Below are 26,658 nucleotides of genomic sequence, written 5' to 3' on the forward strand. Positions count from 1 at the left end.
TAAAAATATTTACAATGGCATGGTTGATTTGCCAAAGCATAATTACGTTGTTATGTGTTAGATGATTAAAATATTATCTATGGTTGTTGTATGTATGGATTGGATTAGGGTTAGATATTCTTAAATGAGAATAGTTTAGTACTTACTGGTTAGTGTATTATTTTACATTAATAAAATAATATTGGGGAAGACGTGGATGATTTGTCAAAACTTGGATTTTGGATATATGATTTAAACAATTAAAATCATTATCGGGTTGGGATTAAATAGAGTATTTCTTTTATTATAATTTCTTATTTAAATGATTAAACAACTGACTAGGATGGGATTAAGGTCAAAGGAGTTTTTATAAAATGAAATGGTAGATTGGTCTAGGTATGAATATTATTTTAATAATTATTTAATAGGTATGGAAATTTAATAAACCTATTAATGGATGTGATTAGTATAGTATATATAATTATATATAGACATGTATATCGTGGTTTATTAAAGTTAAAACTTTATTAGGTTTGGTTTTGATCAGAGATGATCTGCTTATTGGTTTTCGGAGGCCTGGTAGAGTGAACTTGCTCGTAGGGTTTAACCCACGATTTATTTTTCAGGTTATTAGAGGTTCCAGTCTCGAGGTTGAGGATCCGCAGCTGGGAGACTGTCATTCGTCTATTCATCTTGTGTACTTTTAAATAGTATTGGATTATTGGATAATGTTTTAAGGGGTCTTTGAGTTATGGGATTTCCGAATTGTAATTGTTGGAGAATCATTAAGTAATATTTATTTATTAGTTTTCTTCAGCGGTTTATTTATTCTTTATTATTCATCTTTGTATTCTGTGCTTGTTAAATACTTAAATTGTTTTGATATCCCTTGATTTTGTGCGCGGACTTGATCAATCCGTGTTCCAAAATTAGGGGGTATCACAATAACAAGTCCAAGTTGAGTTGTAATTTAAATTACTTGTTCAACAAGTCATCAAATTCAACAGGGATTCCACAACTGGGAAGGAGTTCAAACTTACCATACTTGAAGAGTTTGTGATGAAAATGGTAAAGACACTACATTACGGAAGGAATATGAACAAGGTTGGACATTCTACACTTTCCATGTTAGTCTACAATTTCCGTAGAATGAACCAAGACTGAAGGAATTCGAAATTCAAGTTTGCCAACCTTGAACCGGTTCAGCTTCCTTGAACCGGTTCAGCTTCTTTGAACCGGTTCAAGATGTTCAAGTTTGATACACTGTCAAACTTGAACCGATTCTGGTTCAAGAAAACCTGTTTGCAATACAACTTCAGTTTCCTTTTTCTAATTTATTTCCCAGTTGGTCTAGAATCATACTAAATTCTATATACGAAATTTACCTTATTTTCAGAGGGATTAGGTCATTCTATAATCTATATAAACCATGTCATATACATTGATTTATTTCATGGCTTTTACATTATAATTCAAATATTATTCAAAGCCTTAGGAAGTTTAATTTTCTCATAAAATCAAAATTAATTTTTCTGATGTCTTCCAAGAACCCACACATATTCACCTAGTGAGTCTAGAGTTGTGGTGTTCGAATCCTGATCGTGATCATACAGTTGCATCTACATCGATCAGACAAAGCAGATTTTCTTCTAAATCATTCAGAGACAGTTGAAGAACAGAGGTAAATGCAATCACACTTTTGAAAGGGTTGAACCATTCGTGGAGTGTTATCTGATCTACCTGCTACTCTTCTACAAATATCAAGTGTCAGTCTGAGATCCAGTTGCTGTTGGACGAGGAGTCGCAAAGCCAGAGGATTGTCAACGGTTAGTGTGGTGTAAAACGATAGGATGTGAGCCAGAGTCAAAATTCGGTACACTTTGTTTCAAATATAGTGGATTGGTTTACTTTGGACTGTTCACAAAGTTTTTTCCATTACAGTTAACGTATTTTATCAACTGGTGTTTCCTCGCTAAAATCCTGATGTCATCTCTAACTTTATACTTTGCATTATTTTATCTGCATGTAATTAACTGTTTAATTGTTAAAACATAAACTAAGCAAAGTTGTTAAGGACACAGATCTGTTTTCTAGAACAAACAAAAACTTTCCTATAATCGTTCCACTGCGTACGACTCACACCAAGCTTGCCGAACCACCTCATTACATTGTTCATCATCCACCCATAGAGCATCAAAGTAAAATTACTTTGCTTTCCGTATAAATGATGGCCGTAATTCAAGAAATAGTGCTGAATGATCTGAACCTTAAACAAATAAATGAGATAGTTTTGTCGCCGGAAAAACTCTCACCAATCTGCCTCGCAACAGCCTGATCAAGTCGTTCTTGAATATTCCCACATCCACTTCTATGATTACACCATGTAAATGGGTAGCCAACATAACCCAAACCTGAAAGGGAACAACTCTCCAATAAAGTTTTATAATTTTGAAGCGCCCAAGCCGGTTTGGGGACTCCTCCCTTCTTTTCAGCATGCAGGAGTACATCATTGAAATCCTCGATGATGATCCATTGCGTACCCCATGAGCTTTGTTTACATTTAAGATAAGCCCATTAATCAGCCCCAATACAATCCACAGAACTAGCATATAAAATGGTAAGATACCACACATCATTACCAGATGAATTAAAAACAACAATGATTTGAAAATCAGTCGTATCAACAATGTTGAATAACTGATCACCATTCCAAAGAAGAGCCATACCCCCTGCCCGACCCTTTGGATCAATACACCAACTGTGCGTAAAACACAATTTCCTTTGAATCTTGATCATATAGTCAGCAGAATTTTTTGTTTCAAGAAGAGCAACCAAATCAGGAGAATGAGACCGGAACAAGTCTCTTAAGTTGATGGCCTGTTAGAGGATTCCCCACATTCTGACAGTTCCATACCAATAACTTCATACTTCATTTGAGTAGGGGAAGAACATACCTGTCGCCAGGAATTAGAAACTGAATAAAACTGCCAAGGATGTGAACTAGAATCCACATGGTAAGTCGCCTTCCCAAGACCCAATAAATTTTCTGACCGACCCACTTCCAATGGATCCCAACAACATTGGGCCGCGTTAAAATGGCCCAGCACTCCGAGGTGAAAGAAGAGTCCCGACTGGGCCCACAAGTAAATGAAATCCGACCCACTACTGGACTATCGCGTATTGCAGACGCTTCACCGCCACTTTGGGATTGACGATGCGAAAATAACACCACATCCCTTTTGTCGCCGATCCCGGCGACTGCGCAACCCCGGTCGCACAACCCGGGTGGGGAAATCCACTGCCCTTAAGAGACATCCTGTAGAGGCGACAAATGGAAGAAATAAAGTTTTGAAACACCCCCGGTCTCAAGCCCCACTGATATGTCAAAAAGGACAGTCGGATCTGCCAAATTCCACAAGAACAAGAGTCGAACGACAAAATCATCACCTCAATAACACATAGCAAAACCACCTGATCCACCCGCAGTGGCCAACAAGATGATGACAACAACGAACCAAAAAGAAAACCCAGAACTAGTAAAGCAAGAATCCACCAAAATTCGAGAACCAATCAAACAATCCAGAGAAAGACAATCAAACAACATCCAACTAGAGACCAAATGAAAAAGAAAGAACAGAGAGAAACACAAAAAGAGATAAGCTCCCAACAAGACGCTCCGACCAGCGGAGAACTCTTCAAGGAGAAGAGAAGCTCCCTATAAAAGGAGAAGAGAGAAGTTTATTCCCAGCATAAATTAGTTTTTGACACGAGTCTCTTTTTCAAACATTGAAAAAGTGAACATACATATACGTCATGGCAAGTGTCACCTGAATTGACACAAGTCACACAACCAGCCTTACTCTCCATACATTTTTATTTATTTATTTTATTGCTTATACCCCCATAATAATTTATAAATATTGAACATCTTGTGTGTCATGGTTATTGTAAGGGCGGCTTTTGGAATTTATATGAAGGGAGCAAATTTATGTAAAGGGGTATAAATGTAAAAAAATATAATTTTAGAGATATAAAATATAAAAATAAAAAAATTTAGTTGGAGGGCGCCCCCACTAAGTTCTTCATAGATTCGTGCATGGTTATTGTTATCCGAATCGACACCACCAAGTTTCAACTTAGAGCATCAAGGTAGAGCCTCACGAGTGGTGCTCTCTATTGGACACTTAATATTTGTAAATGTAAAGAATTACGTCAGTGTTTTGGAGGCGTCCATACAACATTTTATTTATTTTTTTAATTTTTCTCTTGATATTTGTAAATGTAAAGGATTATGTCAATGCTTTGGAGCCTCACGCATGGTAAAAGCGTGTGTATTTACACTAAAGTATAGAGCCCGTTGAAATCTTAGGCGATTTAAATAATTTAAAAAAAGACCTCCAGATAAATGAATTACCTTATTTTATTATCCCTGCATTTTTTCTCCTCTACATAGCCATATTAATTATTGAATTTATATTTATTTTCAAAAAGAACTTCTCTTTTGCTGACTCCACTTGTTACAATCTATGATAGAGTAAAATTCAAGTAGTAGCATACGAGTGAAAATCACCTCCAATGAAATAGTATGTCATTTACTCCATTTTGAAATGAGTGGTCCAGAAATGGCCACATCACCAATATTTGGGAGGCATAGTAGGAAAATATATATTGAGATACACAGTAAGAAAATGTTATGATACACCTTACGAAAATGTTAGGATGCACCTTACGAAAATATTTAGATTTACTTTTACTTACAAAAATGGAAGAAACTGGCTACTGTGTAACTGGAGGTGATCCTTATTCGTAACATACACCTATGATAGAGTAAGATTCAATGTGACAATTCGAATTTTTAAGACTTTAATTTAATTTATTTCATGAGTTTTTAGTTGTCATTGATTATTTTATTTATATTGGAGATTTATCTACTTAAATGATTTAATGGGTTTGATTTTTTTGTTGCATATATATATATATATATATATATAAATGATATATATTCTTTTTGTTCTATTTTAAGTGTCGTCATTTAAATTTATGATTTAAAATAGGACAAAGGAAGTATATATTTTGTATGTGAAGGAGATGGCACCAGCAGCCGAATGGTTGTTAATTTTCGGTCCCACTTGAAGGCATTTAAATACTTTGATTTATTTTATTAGCTTTGTATATATAATGATATATACATATACTATCTTGTCTAAGCAAAATGGATGAGCACCTGGCCGAAAAAGAGGAGAAAAGGAATTGTTGATTATTTTGGTGGCCGGTCCCCCTTAATGATATTTAAGAAATTTGAATTGGTTTCCTTTGATACATATTATATATATATATATATATATATATATATATATATATTTGTGTTTTAGCAGATGGATTAAGGGAGCAGCCGAGATGATGAGGAAGAAAGGAAAAATAAAGGAAGAAAGACAATTGAAATGGTATTAAGACGAGTCCCACATTTTATGAGTTTTATTTGGTTTCATGATTTATTTATGTGGCGTGCATCTGACGGAAGACTGGTGTGGCAGTCGAAATGATAAGAAAAGAAGAAAATAAAGGTGGTGTGCGGGACCCATCAGGAGAATTACTTGGGCTGAATTCTTTCGGCCTTGGTTCATGCACGTGGCCTTGTTTGGTGTCAAAATTCATTTTGACTTTGGCTATGTAAGTGGCTGATTTGTTGCTTGTTAAGCAATACTCAGTTTGTTAAGTAATACTCAGTTTGTTGGGATCCATCATCTTTGTGTTGCAATGTGTCTGCCCTCTACGCTAGGCAATGGTTTTTGTCTACGTCTTGTTTTTGCAGGTCTTGTGGATCTTTTGTGTTGGGTTGTTTCGTTTGTTTGTTTTGGTTGTGGTTTATATATACTTGTTTTTGTTCTTGTAGATGCCATGGGGTGTTGGTTTTTTTCAGGCTAAAAAAAAAAAATGAAAAAATAAAAAATAAATAAGTACTCAGCAATAGTAATATATAAAAAGTTAAGGGGGCGTTTAATAACGTTTTCGTTTTTTGTTTTTGCAACCTTAAGAAAGCAGAAACATGATTAGTTGTACATGAAAATGACGACACAAGCGAAATTTTTTTGCAATCCACCCCAAAAAAAGCTCAGGAAGAGCTTTATCACACTAAACTTGAGCATTTTTTGATGTCTTACAAAAACAAGCGCAAAAATAAAAAAAAAAAACACCTCAGCTTAATTTCTTTTTCTACAAAATCCATCTTGGAACCTCGCCAACACTCCTTATTAAATCTCACATACAGTTGCAAATTCCTATACCCCATTAATACATATCCATCAATATGGTCTTCAAACTGATGGAATTGTGAAATTGGATAGATGAGGATGAGATGGAAGTAGAATTGAGAATTCCAAATTAATTCCAGAATCGCCGGCCTTGGTTTCTCTCACCAAACTCCACCACCAAAATCCGCCCATGAGTATACCTGAATAAGAGAAGAAAATACAAGACGAGCTCGGACTCGCAATCTACTCACCGACCGAGTCATCTACTTCCATGGAATTATTACACTAATCTTCAACAATTACGTACTTCAAATCAGCAATATGCATGTGCGTATATATATATATATATATATGTATGTATGTATGTACGCCAGTCAGCAGGTGCCGAGGCCTCGCGGGCTTCTCACCTTCGCCGACCTCTACTCCTTCACAATCAGCACATGTAAGTGCAGAAGAGATCGTCCTCAATCCGATCTAGTGAAAAGTCCCCGACGGGCTGCAGGCATCGATCCATACAAACAGTAACCACTTTGTTGCTTTTTTTATTTTTATTTTTCTTTTTAACCTTTTGGGAATTTTCCATGAGTTTACATTTATTTTTTCTTCTTTAAATTGGCTATGACTTACTTAATATATAAATCTGTGTGTGTGTGTATATATATATATATAATTGTTGTATATATGAATACAGGAAGCTCATGTTTTCAGTGGGGTGAGAGAGATGAAGAGTTTTGACTTTTGGGGTTTAAATATTGAGGGTAAAATAGTTATTTTAGGGTGTTCATATTTTTAAATAAAAAATAATAAAAACTTAAGGGTAAAATTGTCTTTTTAAAGTTTTTAACGGTTTTAGTGAACAGAAAAGCAAAATTAGACTTAAGTGATAGTAATTTTCGAAAGATACTTCAAATTGATATTTATTCAAACTTGAGGGGGTGTTATTGAAATTAACCCAAGAGAAAAATAGAGAAAAGTTCAGAGAAAAGTTCAGAGAGAGTGCCGAGATTTTTTGAGCAAGAGAAGTGCACAGAGCCGAGAGCATGGAGATGGACAGACTTGGATGATTCAGTGATTATTTATTTTGCAGAGTAGGAATTTTTATACCTTGAATTGTTTGGGGTGACTTTTATTTCAAATATTTTATTAATACAATTTTGTTAAAATTGCATATATGTATATTGTTTAAAAACATATGTATATTTTGTGAGACTAATTTTCATGAAATCCCTTTAAAATTCTTGTTATGACTTCCCTGTCTAACCCCCTACAGTTTCAAATACCGAGGATGAACGTGAATTTATAGTTGCGGGTTTAGGTGGAAGAGTTGGTGTTGAGGATTATTTTATTTATTTTAGAGATGTTGTATTTTTATTTGAGGAAATTGATTTGTATCAATAAAGAGTACTGTTTTTTCATTTCACTAAACTCACCCGTAGGCGTAAAAAGTCTTTGGTGAGACCAATGAGATCCTGGGTGTAATACTGATGTATTTGGATTTAAATAAATTGAAAAATTTATTAGAAAATTCACATTCAAGTCCTAACATACACAGTATACTATTAGTCCAAACACCCCATTCCTCAAATTTGAATCATGAAATGCAAATACTTATTCTATCCTAAAATTTTTATCCATCTTTTTATTTTGAAATGTCCCAAAATATATGTCTAATTCTAAAAATAGATATATTATTTTTTGTAACACTTTCAAATTATTATTTAAATAGGTGCACTAATTATGATATTGATTATACCGCAAAACGAAGCACAAAAATAAAATAAATTCAAAAATTTGAAAAATGCTCGAAAAATAAAAAAAAGCAAAAATAATGAGAAACATAACAATCTCTCAAACTTAAAGACAAGCCAGATATGTCTATTTTAGACATTGACTTGATTAGCCAAGTGCACTAATTATGATAATATTCTTGTCTTTTAACAAGAATGAATTTGGAAATTCATCTCATACCAATACAATAAAAAACATACTCTCTCCCTCCCAAATTAAATATCCACCTTTTCATTTTTAGTTGTTACAAAATAAATTTACCATTTAAAAAATTATAGTACTATATATATATATATTTTGTAACATTATCAATTTATCCTTCTTATATTAAACTTTTTATGATTCACGGTAGATGGATTCTATAATTCATTCATTACCAAAATAATAACAACATATTAAACTAATCCCTTAAAAAATTATTCTAATATTTAATTTAAAACGAAAAGAGTATTTAAAAAATTAAAATCCACCACCATACAAAATTGAATTTCGCATCCCAATAATTTTGGAAGGGAGGAAATAAACATAACGCCACCCTTTTTGACAAGATGTGCAAACAAATGGTTTTGGAATTGGAGACCTCCCTTGGTGGTGGGGAAGTCATCCATCAATTTTCCAACTAAACAAAGAATGGTATTTTGGCATCAACCAAACCTTTTTACTACAGTATGGACACGTGGCTAATTCCCATGGTTCATCCAAACCACATTGGTTTATGGCACACTTTGTCTATATATAAGTAGTTAAAGTACCCAAGTCATTTTATTCCAACCATTTTATTCTTCTTCAGTGTTTGAATTGGACGTGGCTAATTCCCAACCATTATAAGTAGTTATGGCACCCTTCGTCTAATATTGGGTTCATCCAAACCTCATTGGTTTATGGCACACTTTGTCTATATATAAGTAGTTAAAGTACCCAATTCAGTTTATTCCAATCATTCATTCTTCTTCAGTGTTTGAAATCCAAAAATGGAAAACAAAGTAGTAGCAGAAGGTCAAGAGCAAGAAAATGCCCTCCAAATCCCTCTTCTCACTCCGTACAAATTGGGAAACTTTCAACTTTCCCATAGGTATATATGTCTTTTCAACACTTCCTGTCTCCCATGATTACTCACTCGAATTCTCTGATTTGTGATATAATTTGATTTGTGAAATATAGTAATTCATTGTCAATTAATTTCCTTGTGTTCGGCAAATCCTTTTTGTAGTTGGTGAGTATTTTAGCAGTATTTGGAATAAAGAAAAGGTATTGTTCTACGAGGGCAGAGTAGACTACCTTAAAGACTTGGTCCAAACGTATTGATCTTTGTTTCTTTTATTTTATTTATCTCTTTATTATATTTATGTTTCTATTTATTTATATATATTTATTTTGACAAGAATGCCTCTCATTTTCTAACACATATTATTTATTCAAGAGTGCTAGATTTGGGCTTTTTTAAAGCATGTAATGTTTGCAATCTGATTTAGATAAAAGCAATCATGCCTCTATGCTCCATCAGCACGCTAGAAAATATGTTTGAAGTGCCAATTTAAAAATTGTGAACTAGAAATCTCTGGTGCTGTTTTGGGACTTATATTATGTAGTCCACATGACTTTGCAAGGTACTCTAGTTGAATTGGATTGTTGTTCAATCATGAGAACACTTTTTTCGGTTTCGGAGTTGTTGTGAATATGTTTGGCGCTCAAGATCATGTATTCATGTGTGACTCTTGATTATAGAATGCCTGCTCCACTTTCTCATTATTTGTTACCTATGCTTTCCTAGTTTATTTTCCCTCTTGCCAATGATTGTACAGAATGATGAAAAGTTCCATGAGAGTCTTTCTCAAGCACAGGACAATTGTTTTGTTTGAGTCCATCTACTGAAATGGTCTGCTCACCTCTTCTCTTTTGAGATTGAACCCCACCCGCATTTTTGAGCTTCAATTAACAAAATCAAAGAAAATGTTTTTCCCTGCTATGGCCTGATATTTATTTTCTATCATTAATTTGTATTTCTAAGTGTTAAATCTATGTGTCACACAGAAAAGTTGTCAACTCACTCTTACTCCGTCCCTATTATTGTTTAACTGTATATATCTATATACAGTTAAACAATAATAATGAAATTAGAGGCAGTGACTCACCTAATTCTACCTTGAACTTCTCAGGGACTATGTAGATAATGTAGTAACTGTTATTGCGTTCCACAATTTTCAGAATTGTTTTGGCACCATTGACTAGGCAGCGATCCTTCGGAAATGTTCCTCAGCCACATGCTATCTTGTATTACACCCAGAGAACCACCAAAGGGGGCCTTCTCATAGCAGAGGCAACTGGAGTTTCTGACACAGCCCAAGGGTAATTAATAGTTGTGCTTATCCGAGTTCTTTGTGGTCATAGATTTTAAAAACAACATACATATTTTAGCATATGATTGCTTTCTTCGTAATTTCATCTGTAGTTTTGCTACCTTCACTGTAGGTACCCAGAAACACCTGGTATATGGACAAAGGAGCAAGTAGAAGCCTGGAAACCCATAGTAGATGCTGTTCATGCCAAAGGCGGTACCTTCTTTTGCCAGATTTGGCATGTGGGGAGGGTTTCAAATCATGGTATTTTTGTTGACTTCTTATCTCATTTTTCCTCTTTTGTCATGGGATGACTATTAACTAAGCATCACTTAGAATAGGGTAAGTTGAGTGTTTGAAACATGTTTTTTTTTTTTTTTTTTTTTTTTTTTTTTTTTTTTTTTTTTGTGTGTGTGTGTGAAAAAAACAGTATATTTAAAGTTTTGGAGTTGTTAGGATGCGTCCTACAGTGGATATTTTAAGGCCCATGATGCATTCGTATCCAGAAGTTTGAACTGACTTGAACAATTCATCAGATTTAAAATCACTTTTCTAGGTTTTTTTTCTCATTTTTTTTAAAGAAAAGAATTAGCTTCCTTGTTTGTGCAACATGATAAACAAGTGCAACAGAATATGTTGGCGTAAAGTGACTTTTTGAATGCTAGTTTTCAGCTGTGGCATTTTCATATATTTATATATGCTATTCTTCTTCTTCTTCTTCTCTTTTTTTCTTGAAAATTTGGTTTTGGTTAATTACCAGTCTCAATAGTCAATAAATGGGTTTTTTGAAATTTCCACATAAAAAGCTAGCTAAATAAAATCTCCTTTACTAGAAATAAAAAGGGAAAGAAAGCTTAAAACATAAGTTCTCATTTACATTTAATCAAGGCAACATTCTACTGTAAGAACAACATTTTTTAAACATGTTTTCGAATCTCTCTAGAAATATTCTCTAAATTTACACAAAGGGATACTAGATTAAACCATTTTAAATGATCCTTTAAGGTTAAGATTCGGTGGGGAGATCTTGGTATTAGTATCACCCAACTTAACAAGAATTTCATTGATATAACCTTGTAAAACAATGTTCTGCTACATGTCATGTGGCCACAGTTGTTAATTTGAAGGATCCATACAACTCATAAAATAAAACATTAAGGGCCGGTTTGGCAAATGCTCCTGCATCGTGTTTTTTTTGCTTCGGATAGTCTACTGTAGTAAAGCGAAAGCACGAAGCGTGTTTGGTAACGTTTGCTGCCATTCGAATAGTACTGAAGTGCTTCCGAAAAAAAGGCCAAAATTGGAAGCACCAATAGCACCGCAAATTGGTGCTTCCGGTTGCTTCCGCACGGTAGTGATGAACAATAACCCCCCCCCCCAAAAAAAATAATATTAAACTATAAAATGACCTTTGCTAGCCATTTTATTTTTCAAACTTGCAATACTCTTTTAGCAAACATGTTTTCATATTTTTGCTTCCAAAAATTTGCAACAAATATACGTTAACAAACATATTTCCAAATAGTATTGAACACACTATAAAATAGAAACATTGTTTCTGTAAAAACCAAAGGACAAAGCAATTTTGGTTTCCAAACATGCCCTAAGTTATCATGCAGCCACTAAATTTTCACCTGTTTTTAGTTGAAGAATATTTTGTATTGTCAATATATTGGAATCACATTAAATAATAATAATTACAAGTTAGTGGCTTATAGTGACCATAAACTACTGATGTAGACGCATCCTCTTTCTTTTTGTCCTTTGTTGAATATTATGATGATGACAAGTTATTGGTTTTACTCTTTTGAATACTCAGGTTCCAGTCCTGTTGGCAGTAAATACCTATTTAATATTTAAGATATGAGATTGATGTGGGTGTATAGGCGTGCTCCCATGTTACGTATAAATTTAGAATTTTGACTGACTATGGAATCTATATGTCTATTATTTAGCGTGTATCCTGACAAAAGTAGTGTCTTGAAACACTTTTTATTATATTTTTAATAACATACCACACGTTATATTGACTGAATTTGATAGTTGGAAGATGAAGAAGATGAGTGTTGTTGATTTTTGCCAAGCTCAAAAAGTTTCTCTTCCGTAACTATGTCATTTTTATTTTCTAAAGTTAACCAGATATTTTACCTAAACAGAGTCCTAGTACTCACATTGGTTAATTCTTTAATTATTTTACAGTTACATAACAAGGATAGTGTTACTCGCCTCTCTTTTAATATTTTATGTGAGACGAGGAAAGCATTGGAAGAGGAACAAGAGCTCTTCTTCACATAACTGAAAAGAGAACGAATAATATAAAGTTTTAGCATCGCCGTAGATGTCTCCTTTCCTTTGAATATTCTATTATTCCTCTCCTTTCAAATGCACCACCAAACGTAATGTGGGACAATTCTTCAGTAATCGCGTACACCACTACTCACATGACATCCTCTCCAAGCTTGAATCAAATCCTTAAAAGAACGTGATATTACCTAACGCATGCCAAACAACCCAAAAATAAGATTCCAACAATCATACGCCACAGGACAATGCATGAGGATATGATCAAATGACTCACCATCTTGCTTGCATAGGCAATACCAATTAACAAAACAATTACCTCGCTTCCTCAAATTATAAATCATCAGGATCTTACCCCATACAACAGTCCATACAAAGAATGCCACCCTAGTTGGAGCCATAGAACGCCAGATGGTCTTCCACGGAAAGTCAAGGCTAACAAAATTAGATAGACATAAGAACAAAGATCGCACTTTGAAACGACCATGGGAAGAGAGAATCCATATTAGATTGTCACTACCTCTGCCAACTGCCTCCTGCCAATACAATAAATCCAGAAGAACACACACCTCGTTTAACTCCTAATCCTGAAAGGAACGCCTAAAGCGCACATTCCACGTAATCCTACTACTATCAAGCTGATAACAGTCAGCTACGTAGGCGTGTCTATTAACTGCAATACTGTATAATCTGGGAAATGTATGAGATAATGGCTGGTCACCACACCAAAGATCGATCCTCTCAAAAACGAACACATCTGCCATCACGAACTATGAATCTGATGTGAGAAGAGAAGACATCCCATCCCTTCCAGATGGATTTCCACACCCCAACTCCTCCCGCAAGAGGAACCGGACCGGTAGACCAGCCACCACTCTCTTCTCCAAACCGACATGAAACTAACCTTCGTCAAGGGCGATGTCTTTCTCTCCCGTATCTCCACAACCATTTACCTTAAAGACCTTGATTAAAAGGAACCAATCTTCTAATACCAAGACCACCCAACTTCATGGGCTTGCAAACTTGCTCCCATCTGACAAGGTGATACTTAAACTCTTCGTCCCTTCCGCCCCAAAGGAAATCCCTTTGAATTTTTTCGATCCTATCAACAGCGAAGCATGGAATTTGGAACATGGATAAAAAATATGTGGGAAGGCTCGATAAAGTGCTCTTAATGAGAGTAACTTTACCTCCCTTAGACAAGTATTGCTTCTTTCATCCTGCCAATTTCTTCGCATACCTATCAATCACAGGGTCCCAACTCCCCACTCTCCTGGAAGAAACCCCTAGGGGCAAATCCAAGTAAGGAATGGGGAAAGAACTAACCCTACACCCGCGGACTGCAGCTAAAGAGGAAATATCCTGAACATCCCTTACCAGAATAAGCACGCTCTTAGCCACGTTGGCCTTCAACCCAGATACCGCTTGGAAACATGCTAGGATGCACATTAAATATCTATGTTTGACAATTATTTTATGAAGACAATGATAAACACATCAGAGTTTTTAAATGCATATTTACAAGTCTGTGAGTGCTAATTTTTGCCAAGTTGGTGTTATAAATATAGGTTCAGCAATTGGGCTTTCTGGCGAGTCTAAAGGATAATGAATTGCAGTATGAAAATTTTATGTCGGCATTGTTTTTATAAGTTACCTATAAAATTGCCTAGAAACCTCTTCCCTCAAAGGGCTATCATTTCCTAAATGCCAAACATTAAAATTGGGGTCATCCATGTTGGACTGCCGTCAATATTACTGAAAGAACCTGGAAGGTGTCATGGAACTAGGTTCAGGACTTGACTTGGTGCAGGAGGTTCATTAGCCATTATTTTTTGCATGATACTTCTGCCTAATTCTTCTTATTCTTCTTCTCATTTATTTTTCTTTTGTTTTGTTGTGAGCATCACAAGGAGACCTAGCAAGCTTTAGTTGGATTCTTTCCAAAAGCATCAAAAAAACCATGGTTACTTTTTCACAGGATTATGGAAACGATGAGGGGTCTAGTATATGAATTTATAAATGGTGGAAATAGTTTCTGCTTTTATAAATAACAATAGTTGTTAGGTACCTTTTCCTTTCCTACTTCTGTATAACAACTAAAGTAAGAAGCACTAATACACCCACTTTGTCCAATTGGAACATGAAATCTCAACCTCCTCTTTGAGAGGTGGAGGGGATAGCACTCAAGCTAATGCTTCGTAGTTATAATGACTCCTTGTTTTCTTTGATGAAATGTTGTACCTTATTGAATTTTTAGGCCTCTTTGACGTCACATCTTAACCTATTTAGCCATTTTCTTGTACAGGTTTTCAGCCAAATGGGCAAGATCCGATATCTTGTACTGACAAGCCGTTGACTCCTCAACTTCGTAGTAATGGCATCGATGTTGCACAATTTTCACCTCCACGATGCCTGAGTATAGATGAAATTACTCAAGTTGTCAATGATTTTAAACTTGCTGCCAGGAATGCTATGGAAGCTGGTAAGCTTTTGAAGCTACATTTAGACACTAATGAAAAGTAAACTTGTTCTTCAACTTCAGAAAGTTAAATGGTATTTGATTTGCTGATTCCATAAGATAAAGAAATATATTTATTTGAAATGAATTGCAGAAATAATTTATGCTGAACTTATTTATGGATCATGATTGTCTGTCTTTAGTGGGTAAGAATAAAATATGAGATCATAGGTTTGGTAATATTTCTACTCTGATGTTGTGATGACCTAAATTTTGTTTTGTAAGTTCAACTGCATTTTATTCTTTTGTGAAGCAAGTGAATTTTTTTATTTTTATTTTTATTATTATTATTATTTTTTATCTTCTGGTAAAAAATTAATTGGTCAACTTTCTATTAAGGAAATTCAATAAACATGTAGATATAGTGAGTCAGTTTTGTATCTGTTATTTTTAGGAATATTGTGCCTGTTATAACAGCAGAATCAGTTGCCATCATATTTAATATATGTAGGTACTAGGGTATGAATAAGCTCCCTAGTGGTATCAAGTAAGTAACCTCTCTACTAGTGTAGCAAAATATGGGTCTCTAGGAGAGTGGGTTAGAATGAAAACCAAGGCAGCCTTAAAAAAGAGAGAGAGAGTGACAGTAATTGAGAAAATCTTGGAGAATGTCAAGGTTACTTTTCCTCCCTTTTTAGAAATTCATGAAATGATTTAAGGAGTCATCCCGTATTTGACAAGGATGACAGGAGTGTAAAGAACAGCTAGGGGTTGTTAACTGACATGACAAAGAAGTGCGGCTAAATGGAGATACCAACAGATCATATGAGAATATCAACAAGTGAGTGAGTGTCCATTGAGTGCCATTGTGTGTCTAAAACATCTCAGTGGACACATGGTATTTTTCTTTCTACAACCAACCAAAATATAGATTGTATTTGTGGATACACCTTGGTGAGCCCTTGAATTTTGGCCTTGAGGCTACGAGACCACTAAAATGCTGTTCTGGACCATGTGCAACAACATGGTCGCACTGTGTGCAGGTTGAGGCGCTCTAGCTGAGCCTTAACGAGCCTGGGACTTTTTTTGGAACCTAGGCGTGCCTTTAATAACTATGAATGAAGGTATCACACATAGGATAATGGAGGTCCCAAGCTATTGGGCTATGGTTAAAATTGAGGTAGCCTTTGGAGAAATAGTAGAGGAGCAATAATGGAGAAAAAAATAGGAGAATTCCAAGTCCATTGTTATCCTTCATTCCAGAAGTTCCTGAAGTGAGGTAAGGAGTCATCCTTTAATGTTAGAGGAATGTAATGAATTGTTGGTGATAGGCGATGGCTAGTGCATGTGTAGGGGAATTTGACTAAACAGAGAGACTATTGAATCATAGGAGAATATTCTCAGGTGAGACGGCATGCAGAGTGCATCAAGTGGGGAATACATGTCTCAAAAGAACACACGGTGTCTCCCTGAGATGATCCATGTAGTAATTAGATTGCAGAGAGGGAGGAGACGAGAGAAGTGTGTGAGAGAGAAGTCCCCTTCTCTAGACTGAGTTTAGTGAGGACTCCTTTTCCATTAATTGAGGTGTTCGTATACACTACCACGTGTCGCCTTTGCACATGTGGAGGACAATCAGAGAGATAGAGACATGTCTAAAGCATTGTTGCCTCTCCATATCTATTCCACTCCCTCCTCGTGTGAGAACATTGTAACTGGAGGTTGGCACTCATGTGGTGTAAGATGGATGTGACCTGACCACCTAGCTAGCACACTCTCTTAGTCCACAACACCGTAACCTGTCAAGGCATGACATGTTGTCCCCGTGTTGCAAGTTGTGCGATTCCATCACCCACATAGCCAAATTTTATATGAGAAAGGAAGGATGCATTTTGACATTTAGTAGAAACCAACTAGTTCTATTGTATATTACGGTTTTTAAGGTAGTCCATGAAAAAATGGCACCATAACTTACTGCATTAATTAATTGAGAATTTCACGGGAAGGGTGCCATCTTTTTCCGAATCATTTGTGACGACACGTGATGTCTTTTTTCACAATGATTTATCTGTAAAAGACGAAATAGAAGCAAAATTTTCCACATCAAGGATAGAAAAAGAAAAGGAAAAAACATGGTACAAATATTAAGGTAAAGTGCATAATACTCGCCAAATTTAATAAGACAGGAAGTGAAGCAACATTTGTTTGAACAGATACTGAGATAAAGGTGGGTGTATCCATGCATTAATTTGTTAGTATCTTGTTATTGTAAAATACATGGCCAATATGGAAAATTCCTCTAAGGTGGTGTCTCCAAAAAAAAAAAAAAAAAAAAAGAAGAAGAAGAAGAAGAAGAAGTTTAAACAGTTTTATTCATAAATTCTTTTATTGAGCTGATTGTTGGGAGATTTATTGAACTGTGTCCTGGACTGTGTTTCAAAATGACACGGCCTATGTCACTCTTCATTTTCTGATTCAATGATGTTTGTTTGACGCACAGGTTTTGATGGAGTCGAGGTCCATGGGGCTCATGGTTACCTAATAGAACAGTTTATGAAAGACCAAGTCAATGACCGCACAGACAAGTATGGAGGTACTTTGGAGAACCGTTGCCGATTCGCTCTACAAATAGTTGAAGCTGTTGCTGATGAGATAGGAGCAGATAGAGTGGGAATAAAGCTCTCTCCCTTCTCAGATAGCATGGAATCAGGAGACTCAAATCCAGGGGCTCTAGGCCTCTATATGGCTGAATCATTGAGTAAATATGGTATTCTCTACTGTCACATGGCTGAGTCTAGGATGAAGACTGTAGGAGAAAAATGTGAATGTCCCCATAGTCTTGTGCCCATGAGAAAGGCTTTCAATGGTACTTTCCTTGTTACCGGTGGTTATGACAGGGAAGATGGTATCAAAGCTTTGACTGAGAACCGCGCAGATCTTGTTGTTTATGGACGTTTATTCTTGGCTAATCCAGATTTGCCAAAGAGATTCAAGCTTAATGCCCCTCTCAACAAGTACAACAGAGACACCTTCTATCTACCAGATCCTGTTATTGGCTACACTGATTATCCATTTCTTGAAACAACTGCTTAAATTTTCTATGGAGGAGAATGTGAACCAAAAAATTGTTCTCTTTGTTTTACGCATCTCAAATCGACCGTTAAGCTTTTCATTCTTTCTAGTGCTTGTTTTCTGCTGAAAGGATGCAATAAAAACAGAACAAATTTTAAGTACTATCCCACTCAGGAATTAGGTTTGTTTAAATTTCTCATTTTTTAGCCATGCTATTGTTGTTGTACTTGTGATAAATAATATCATGCAGTTGCTTTTGGTTATATAAATTTGAATCTAACATTAGGACTATTAGAGATCTGAACCTAAGATAATCTTTTTCTGGTCAGTGCATGCTTTTGCATCCTTCTGGCAATGTGAAATCTCCTGAACCCTACAGCCAACTTCCTTCCCGCCAATCTTCACCCGCATTGGTTCGTGTGACTCCTCCACGCCTCCTGCGTTCATCCTCTTGGCGGATGGCTTCAGCTCATTAGACAGGCCAGTTGGTAGTGATACAGTAGCTTGAAGACGAATACGTAGCATAAGTCTACTTACTATGTTGATAAAGTAGCATGAAGATGAATCAGAAATGATGCAAATTTCTGCAACTCTGAGATTGTAGAATTACTTTCCTAAAGGTTCTTGCCGTCACTTAGAAAGAGATTGCTATTAGTTTGTTGACAGAACACCTTGAGGATACAATAAAACACTCAAATTCTGCTGTTAACAATACTGAAGGGATTCTCTGATCATTCGACAAAACTAAAAAAAGAATTACAGAAAGGAGTAAATTCAAATGAAATATAAATCTAGACCAACTACTACCTTTTTTTTTTTTTTTTTTGATAAGTAAATCTAGACCAAGTACTTCTATTAGTACCAAAGTCACTATCTTGATAGTTACATCTATTACTAATAATTGAAATTTATTTTCTAACTGCCACTTATTTGAACTTGTAAAATCAATTTGCCATCCACCCAATAAGAAAGTTTGTAAAATTATTTTTATTTTTATTTATTGCTTTTAGATACCCAATAATTTAACCAATGTCATAACACATAGAATGACTGTATGTCAACTGTTAACCGAATCTATTGATAAAAAACTATTGGAGTTATCCAATACCTAATACTATCCCAAAAAAAAAAGGTGTGTATATTTTCTTTTTGGGTTGTTCCAAAATAATTGATCACTTTTTTTTTTTTTAAAAATATATATTTCACATCTTTTCATATATGTCTTTGAAGTTTAAAATTTCAAACTTGAATCTTCAAAACTTAAAAGGGCAAGTTAGTAATTTTTCGGGGAATAATGAATGTCGCACATGTCCCATTAAAAATTTCTACTCTCCAAAAGTGACACTCTTTTTTCTATTAAGAACAATTGCAGTTAATTTTAGAGTTTGTTGCATAGTCAATCTCATATAAAAGGTCAGACCGAGTGGATGTTCAATGCACAGAAAAAGATTGGAGCTCACCAATAAAACTCACCCAAACTAGCTAAGGTGCAAGAAGGAGGATCTCTTCATGTTGGGAGAAATTTTTTTGTCCCTTCTAAAAATGGTCGTATTTTGATGCACATGCACGGAGCAAACGGGTGGTTATTGGGTACAACGGGGATAGATCTGACGTGGTATCTCTAGATTGCTTATAAACCCTTCTATCTTTCGTTATTTATATAATATGCCTACTAATTTTAAGGTATTTATGAAAAGACCCGTGTTTTTAAATTTTTCTTACTAGAATAAAAGCTTTTCTTTTTTGGAATAATTAAAAGAAATACACAATAATATTTTATGGACTTATAGACTTCTTATGACAAAATGATCTAGCATATAAATTTCCTTTAACAAAACAGTATGGGCTCTAATACTAAAATAAATTGAAGGCGTGCCAAAATAGAAGCATGCGATAACGTAGGGATAAAATTTACAATAATTCACAAAGGTGACTTACGAACCTGATAACGCTTTGCAACAAATGCCAAAACAACAACAAAACCGAGCCAACAGTTCTAGTCGATTCATAGAATAAATTGCTAATTTTCCTTATAGCAGCTTATATTGGTCGAATTCAATATTTTTTTGGTTCCATATTGTCTGTCTAAAGGAAATCTATATGCTAAGATCTTTTATGTCGACCAAAGTCTTTTTCTCAGGAAAACAAAGAAAACCGAGGAAAAGAAAAAGAATAAGATAAGAAAACAAACTTGGGATATTTTATTGTATAAAAACTTTATACATGGGTACACACTGTTTATACATAGGTTCACTAGTACACACTATGTTTTATAGAAGATACAACAAAGAAAGATTACAAGGAAGCTTAAGGCTTATGAATTGAAGGAGGCTAAAACTCTGAAGTCTGTCTTTCGCACTCTACCTTGAAATTTAAACAAAATGCTCTTATATAGACAAATCACAGGAACAAATGGACGATAGTGATTTAAAGACCCTTCATCAAAGGATGAGATTGAAGATGCTTTTGTGATAAGGCTCTAAAATGACTAAAGGTGATCTGTGTGATGGAGCTTTAAAGTCGTTGACTCCCTATTGTTATCTTTTGAGCTGACGAATCTTTGTTTTTGCTTTATAAAGTTGGAAAATCTTTGTTTTTGCTGGCGAATCTTTGCTTTTGCTTCTCTTGTTGTTGTGTAGCGCTTGCTTTTATCTTTCGAGCATATTTTCCATGTTGTGAGCTTCAATGCTGTCAACTGAATGATCATCAATGTTGTCGTTGTCTAATAGGGAATGCAATCCTTGGATACTTTCTTCTTCTTTATCAACTATTGCCATGACTTCTGGTGAGATTTCCATTTCTGGAGGATTTTTGATGACATATGGTAGCCTTGCCTTAATAAAAATTTCCATACTGATATTATGATTAATTAATATTAAACTTGGATGAAAATTGCACTAGGCTTTATAATAGGTTAGGTGATCTGCAGTAGCTGGTTCGATATGATTTCTGAAGTCATTAATGTATGGTGTATGATGTAATTGATTCTGGACTTCAATAGGCTCACAATTTATGTAAATTCAATGCTGGCCAAGTACGACTGAACCATTTTTTACCCATTCTGGTGGTGTATTATTGATCTGGAGAAGCATTTGGCTTTCTGGCATATATCTTTGGTACCAATTGTTTTGTTCGAAAATAATGGCTCGATTTAGGCGGTCAGGAAAGTTAAATACTTCTAATACCTCTAATGGGATATCTCTTGGGAAGTTGATGCTATTAACCATTTCTAATTCAAGAAATTTACTAGCATGACAAATGGTCTTGGTGGTTAAAAAGTTTGTTCTTCTCATAACTTCAAAAGAAACAAAATGGTGTAAAGTTATGTCGGGTAATACAATTGTTTCACTATCTCTTCGATGGACAAAATCTAGAGAAAAATAGTGATATCTAGCTCCTTTGGGTGGACTATTGTTTCTTAAGTAATTTTGAATTGCAACCCATTCATTAATTCCGTCAAACTTTATTTTTTCAAGGATGAGATCTTTGATATCATCGGGAAAAAGTTTGACTTGTTATTTGAGGATTTCTCTGAATTCAAGAGAGAAGAAGGGTATCAATTTTGCATACTTCTTTTGGACCTGTAAAAATTGAATTTTTTGAAGATCTGGAATTTCTTTGGTTAGTTCTACTTTGGATTTAGTTGTAGCCTTTTGATAAGCTAGATTTAATTTTCTAAAATGAGAAATAAGAGTTTGATGATATTGCTGGAGTTTCGAATAAGAAGAGTTTAACTCAACAAAATATTCATATAAAACATTGAGATTTCTAACGAGGGTGCTATGGGAATTACTTGATTAAACCATAAATTTTTTAGGATAAGTTTTTGGTCTGGAAAAAGTTTATGTCTATTACAGAATTGTTGAGCTGGGTTCTGTATAATTAAAAGTGGATTAGAAGTTCCTGGTATAAAGCTAAAGATGTTGTTGCTCTTATAATGTCTCAAACGTTTCAAAGCAAAAACAACCGTCACCAATTCTAAGTTATGTGTAGGGTAGTTGTGCTTGCAAGTCTTCAACTGTTTAGACCCGTAAGCAACAACCCTCCCTTATTGTATCAAGACACACCCTAAATCGTCACAATAAATGACATAACCAAGCCATGCTCGGGTATGACCAAAATCGGTGTCGTGGTCAACCTAGTCTTTAACTCTTGAAAAGCGGATTTACATGCTTCATTCCACACAAACTTTATACCCTTTTGGGTAAGCTTCGTCATAAGAGCAGCTAGGCGCGAAAAATTATGCACAAACCTTTGATAATATCCCGTCAAGCCTAGAAAGTTCTGAATCTCAAACACATTTTTCAGACTTTCCCAATTCAAAACGGCCTCAATCTTGGAAGGATAAACCGAAACTCCTTCTTCGGAAACAATATGTCCAAAAAACTTCACTTCCAACAACCAAAACTCACATTTCTAATACTTAGCATACAATCGATGCTCCCTCAAAATCTGTAGTACCGTCCTTAAGTGCATCTCATGCTCCTCCTTTACTAGTAAGTACACAAGTATGTCGTCCACAAATACAACAACAAACCTATCAAGATAGGCATAGAAGAAATAATTCATCAAGTTCATAAATGCCGTCGCTGCATTTGTCAAACCAATTGGCATTACTAGGAACTCGTAATGACCGTACGTTGTACGAAAAGCAATCTTCGAAATATCCTCCTCTCTAACCCTCAATTTATAATAACCGGAACTCAAATCGATCTTAAAAAAACAAGTGCCTTTTAATTAATCGAATAAGTCGTTAATCCTAGGCAACAGATACTTGTTTTTGATGGTGGCAGGATTTAATTTCTAGTAATCAATGCACAACCTCAAATAACCATCACTCTTCTTTGCAAATAAGACCATTGTTCCCCACAACGAATCACAAGGTCGAAAAAAACCTTTCGCCTTCATATTATTCAACTACTTCTTTAACTCTTCCAACTTTACCGGTGCTATACGATATGGTGCCATGTAAATGGGCACTGTACCAGGCATAAGGTCAATAGCAAACTACACTTCTCTATGTGATGGTGACTCCATCAAATCTTTCGGAAACATATCCAGAAAATCACACACAACCACCGGATAAACGTCCCAGTAAAACTTATCGTCATCGGCTAAGAGACTAGCCAAAAAGAAATCATGCCGATCATGACTCTTAACGCCATAAAATGAAAAAAAGAAGGGAATCGCCTCGATCTCCTACAAAATAAAAGCAATCTTCTTCCAGAGTACAAACAGATACGCTGCCAGTGAAATAATGCCAGAAAAGATGCCAACCAATCCATACCAAGAATGATGTCAAAACTCATCATCTTGAGAAGAATGAGATTGAACTTAAATGTCTGTCCTATAATCACAATGGTACAACCACAACAAATTAGATTAAGAATAACCGAACCCCCGACTGACGTGTCAACACAAACGGGACTATTAAACCTACTAACCTCTAACCCCAATGTATGTGCAAATTATGATGTAATGAATGAGTATGATGCACCAAAATTAATCAACACCTTTGTCCATGAATGGGACACAAGAAACATACCCTTGAAAACTGAAGGGCTAGATGATGGCTCGGCTGGAGTAGTCGCCGGAGTAATTGCACACACCCGACCTTAGGTCCTCTGCCCTTGAGAACCGTCGGCATAATAGCCAGACTGCTATGTTGGTGCACTAGATGGAGCTCCCCTAGCTGGTCAAGAGCCCTGAGATGTTATAGCTGGTTATGGTGGTGGTGGTGGCTGTGGTCGAAAGCCTTACTGAATTGTGGTGGATTGTGTCGGCCTTTAGTGTGAACCTCCACCCTTACCAGTACTACCACCTTATCGTGGAAAGTCTCTTACCATATGGCACTACTGGCCTATGGCGACCTTGTGGGCGGGTGTGTGTAAGCGTGTGCAGGTGGCACCAGTAGGCTACCACACTGGGCGAGCTACAGGTGCACAATCCCACAACGCTTAGGTGTGGATAGGGCAAGTTCTATATGTAGATTCAACCCCTTTCTATGACACAACGCATTTTAAAGCCATAAAGGTCGTGAACCCATCAGAACTTTGAAGTTAAGGGTGCTGGAGTAGTACCAGGATGGGTGACCCCCTGGAAAGTCTCTGGTTCGGGGGAGCTAAAAGCGGACAATATTATGTCTGGATAGGGTGAGGGTTGTTACAAATGGTATCAGAGCTTGACCCAACCGAAAGTGTGGCCAATGGGGACGTTGGGCCCCAAAGGGGGGTGTTGTGGCGACCTTGTGGGTAGGTGTGCGTGAGGGTGTGTAGGTGGCACCAATAGGCTACCACACTGGGCGAGTTATATGTGCACAATCCCACATCACCTTGGTGTGGATGGGGTAAGTGTTATATGTAAATTTAACACCTTTCTATAACATAACGCATTTTAAAGCCATGATGGTCGTAAACCCATTTGAACTCTGGAGTTAAGCGTGTTTAACCTGGAGTAGGACCAAGATGGGTGACTCCCTGGAAAGTCTCTGGTTCGGGGGAGCCAAAAATGGATAATATTGTGTCTAGATAGGGTGAGGGTTGTTACATGGCCACACACAAAACATCCAACCTGAACTGACTGAGTTTGAGGACACTGTGCCTTGTAGTGCTTGGGTTGCCTGTACATGAAACACATAACGTTCGGCTTAGAAGATCCCATAGGTTTTGAAGCTGCCGGTGAAAATCTAACAGCTTGTTGTCCTTAAAAACTTGAGGGTTCACCTTTGTGCTTCTTCTTTGACTGACTCTCAAAAGTAGCACCCATACTCCTGCCCTATCTCAATGACTCGCGTATAGCCCGTTTACCCTTGCTTTCCACCTCAACAACTGAGGCATTTCTAACCGCCCTTGCATACTCTGTCAATTCTGCTGTTGCAACTGCCAGCTTAATGGAAAAGTCAAGGCCATCAACAAACTTCAATGTCTTTTCTTACTTATCACTTCAATGTCTTTTCTTACTCATTATTGGCTATTTCCAGTGCAAACCTTGAAAGAGATGTGAACTTGTTCTCATAATCCATAACTGACATGCTCCCTTACTTAAGATTAACAAACTCTATCCTCAACTCTCTCTTCTTGGGATCCGGAAAGTACTTCTCATAGTAAAGCTTCTTGAACGTATCATAGCTCATGGTGTTCACATCATGCGTGTGAGAAATGGTCTTCCACCAAATCTCTGCATCTCCCTTGAAGTTATATGTAGCCAACACAATCTTCAACCGGTTTAACGGTAACTCCATAGCATTAAGATACTTCTCCACCCTATCAATGAAATTATCTGCCTCAAGCAGATCCCGGCCACCTACAAACAAAACCGGCATTAACTTGACGAACCTAGAAATGAAATCAATAGTCTTTTCTGACTCACTCTTTTCTGGTTGTGGTACCGGTTGCAGAATGACTTGTGATGAAGATGCCACTATGGCCTGAAGAACCTCCTATAAGACTGTGGTTAGGGTTTGCCTAACTTTGTCCTCGCCTACTTGAATAGGCAGTTCAACATTCCTCCTAGCTTGTCCCCCTCTAGGTGGGGCCAAATTACGCAAAAAACATATCTTCTTTAACTTGCTCCTCAACCCGCTCCACGGGATTGGAGCTAGAACTTTCCCTAGTATCTCTCCTTAGTGGCATGACCCTATAAAATGAGAAAACGATTCAAAATCGGCAATAATATATGATCTGTCCAAAACGACATCCTCACGTAACTCAGTCGACGATAATGGTAACACTTAGACACTTTGCATACATAAAAAGTGGTCTCAATGTCGAATCATTTAGCATACATGATCATCTAACAATATACATCAACATTTAAATATGCAAGTACATAACAAGTAAGCATGCCTTTCAAAACGTAAACACTTTAGCAAGTAACACATAGTCAAAGCAAATTAACCTTATACCCCGCATAGGTAAGCCACTATCTGTCGTCCTAATGGTTTTCGAACCATTGCACTGATACCAAATTTGTAATGACCCAAATTCGGGGAATCCGGATTGCTAACCGGGTCCTAACCTGACTCGAGGAAACCAAGGGTAATATGGTCATCGGGCACTTTATAATACATTAGGGGTTGTACTGAAGTTATACTAGTCATTTCTAATCATATCGGTTCATTAATGAGTGAAGATTCCAACCTCAGTTTCCCGCGGGACATCCTAGGGTTTACAAGGTTAAAACGGCCATTTTACGCCATAAAGTTCACAATTAGATGCGGTCTTGTCATTCTAAACATTGTGGAAGTCAAATAGGATCATTACGTTGAAGTTCTGGGCCAAAAGAAAAAGTCACCAAAAATAGTCCCTAAAGTCTAATACCGAGCGCTCGGCTCCGAGTGCTCTGAGGCACCCCAGTGCATGCACTGAGCGCTCGGTGGACATCTTGCGAGCACTCTAAAGGTGCCATAAGCACCCCAACGTGTGCGTACGGCTTGGGCACGGTTTGAGTGCTCGGTATTAGAAATTCCTAACTG

At 36.3% G+C, this 26,658-nt stretch overlaps 1 protein-coding gene across 1 annotated transcript; it reads left to right on the forward strand.

Moving 5' to 3' along the window:
- Positions 1-8,816: 8,816 nt before the first annotated feature.
- Positions 8,817-18,454, forward strand: LOC132300488 (12-oxophytodienoate reductase 1-like). Its single transcript, XM_059797585.1, has 5 exons — positions 8,817-9,090; positions 10,224-10,364; positions 10,488-10,618; positions 14,961-15,137; positions 17,614-18,454. Exons 1-5 carry the CDS (start codon positions 8,990-8,992, stop codon positions 18,204-18,206), a joined length of 1,143 nt encoding a protein of 380 aa, XP_059653568.1. The 5' UTR covers positions 8,817-8,989; the 3' UTR covers positions 18,207-18,454.
- Positions 18,455-26,658: the final 8,204 nt, after the last annotated feature.

The sequence above is a fragment of the Cornus florida genome, unplaced genomic scaffold (assembly GCF_030987335.1).
Source record: "Cornus florida cultivar Cherokee Brave unplaced genomic scaffold, ASM3098733v1 CherokeeBrave_3.0.0_Hap2_Chr03, whole genome shotgun sequence".
In the NCBI taxonomy this organism is placed as follows: Eukaryota; Viridiplantae; Streptophyta; class Magnoliopsida; order Cornales; family Cornaceae; genus Cornus; species Cornus florida.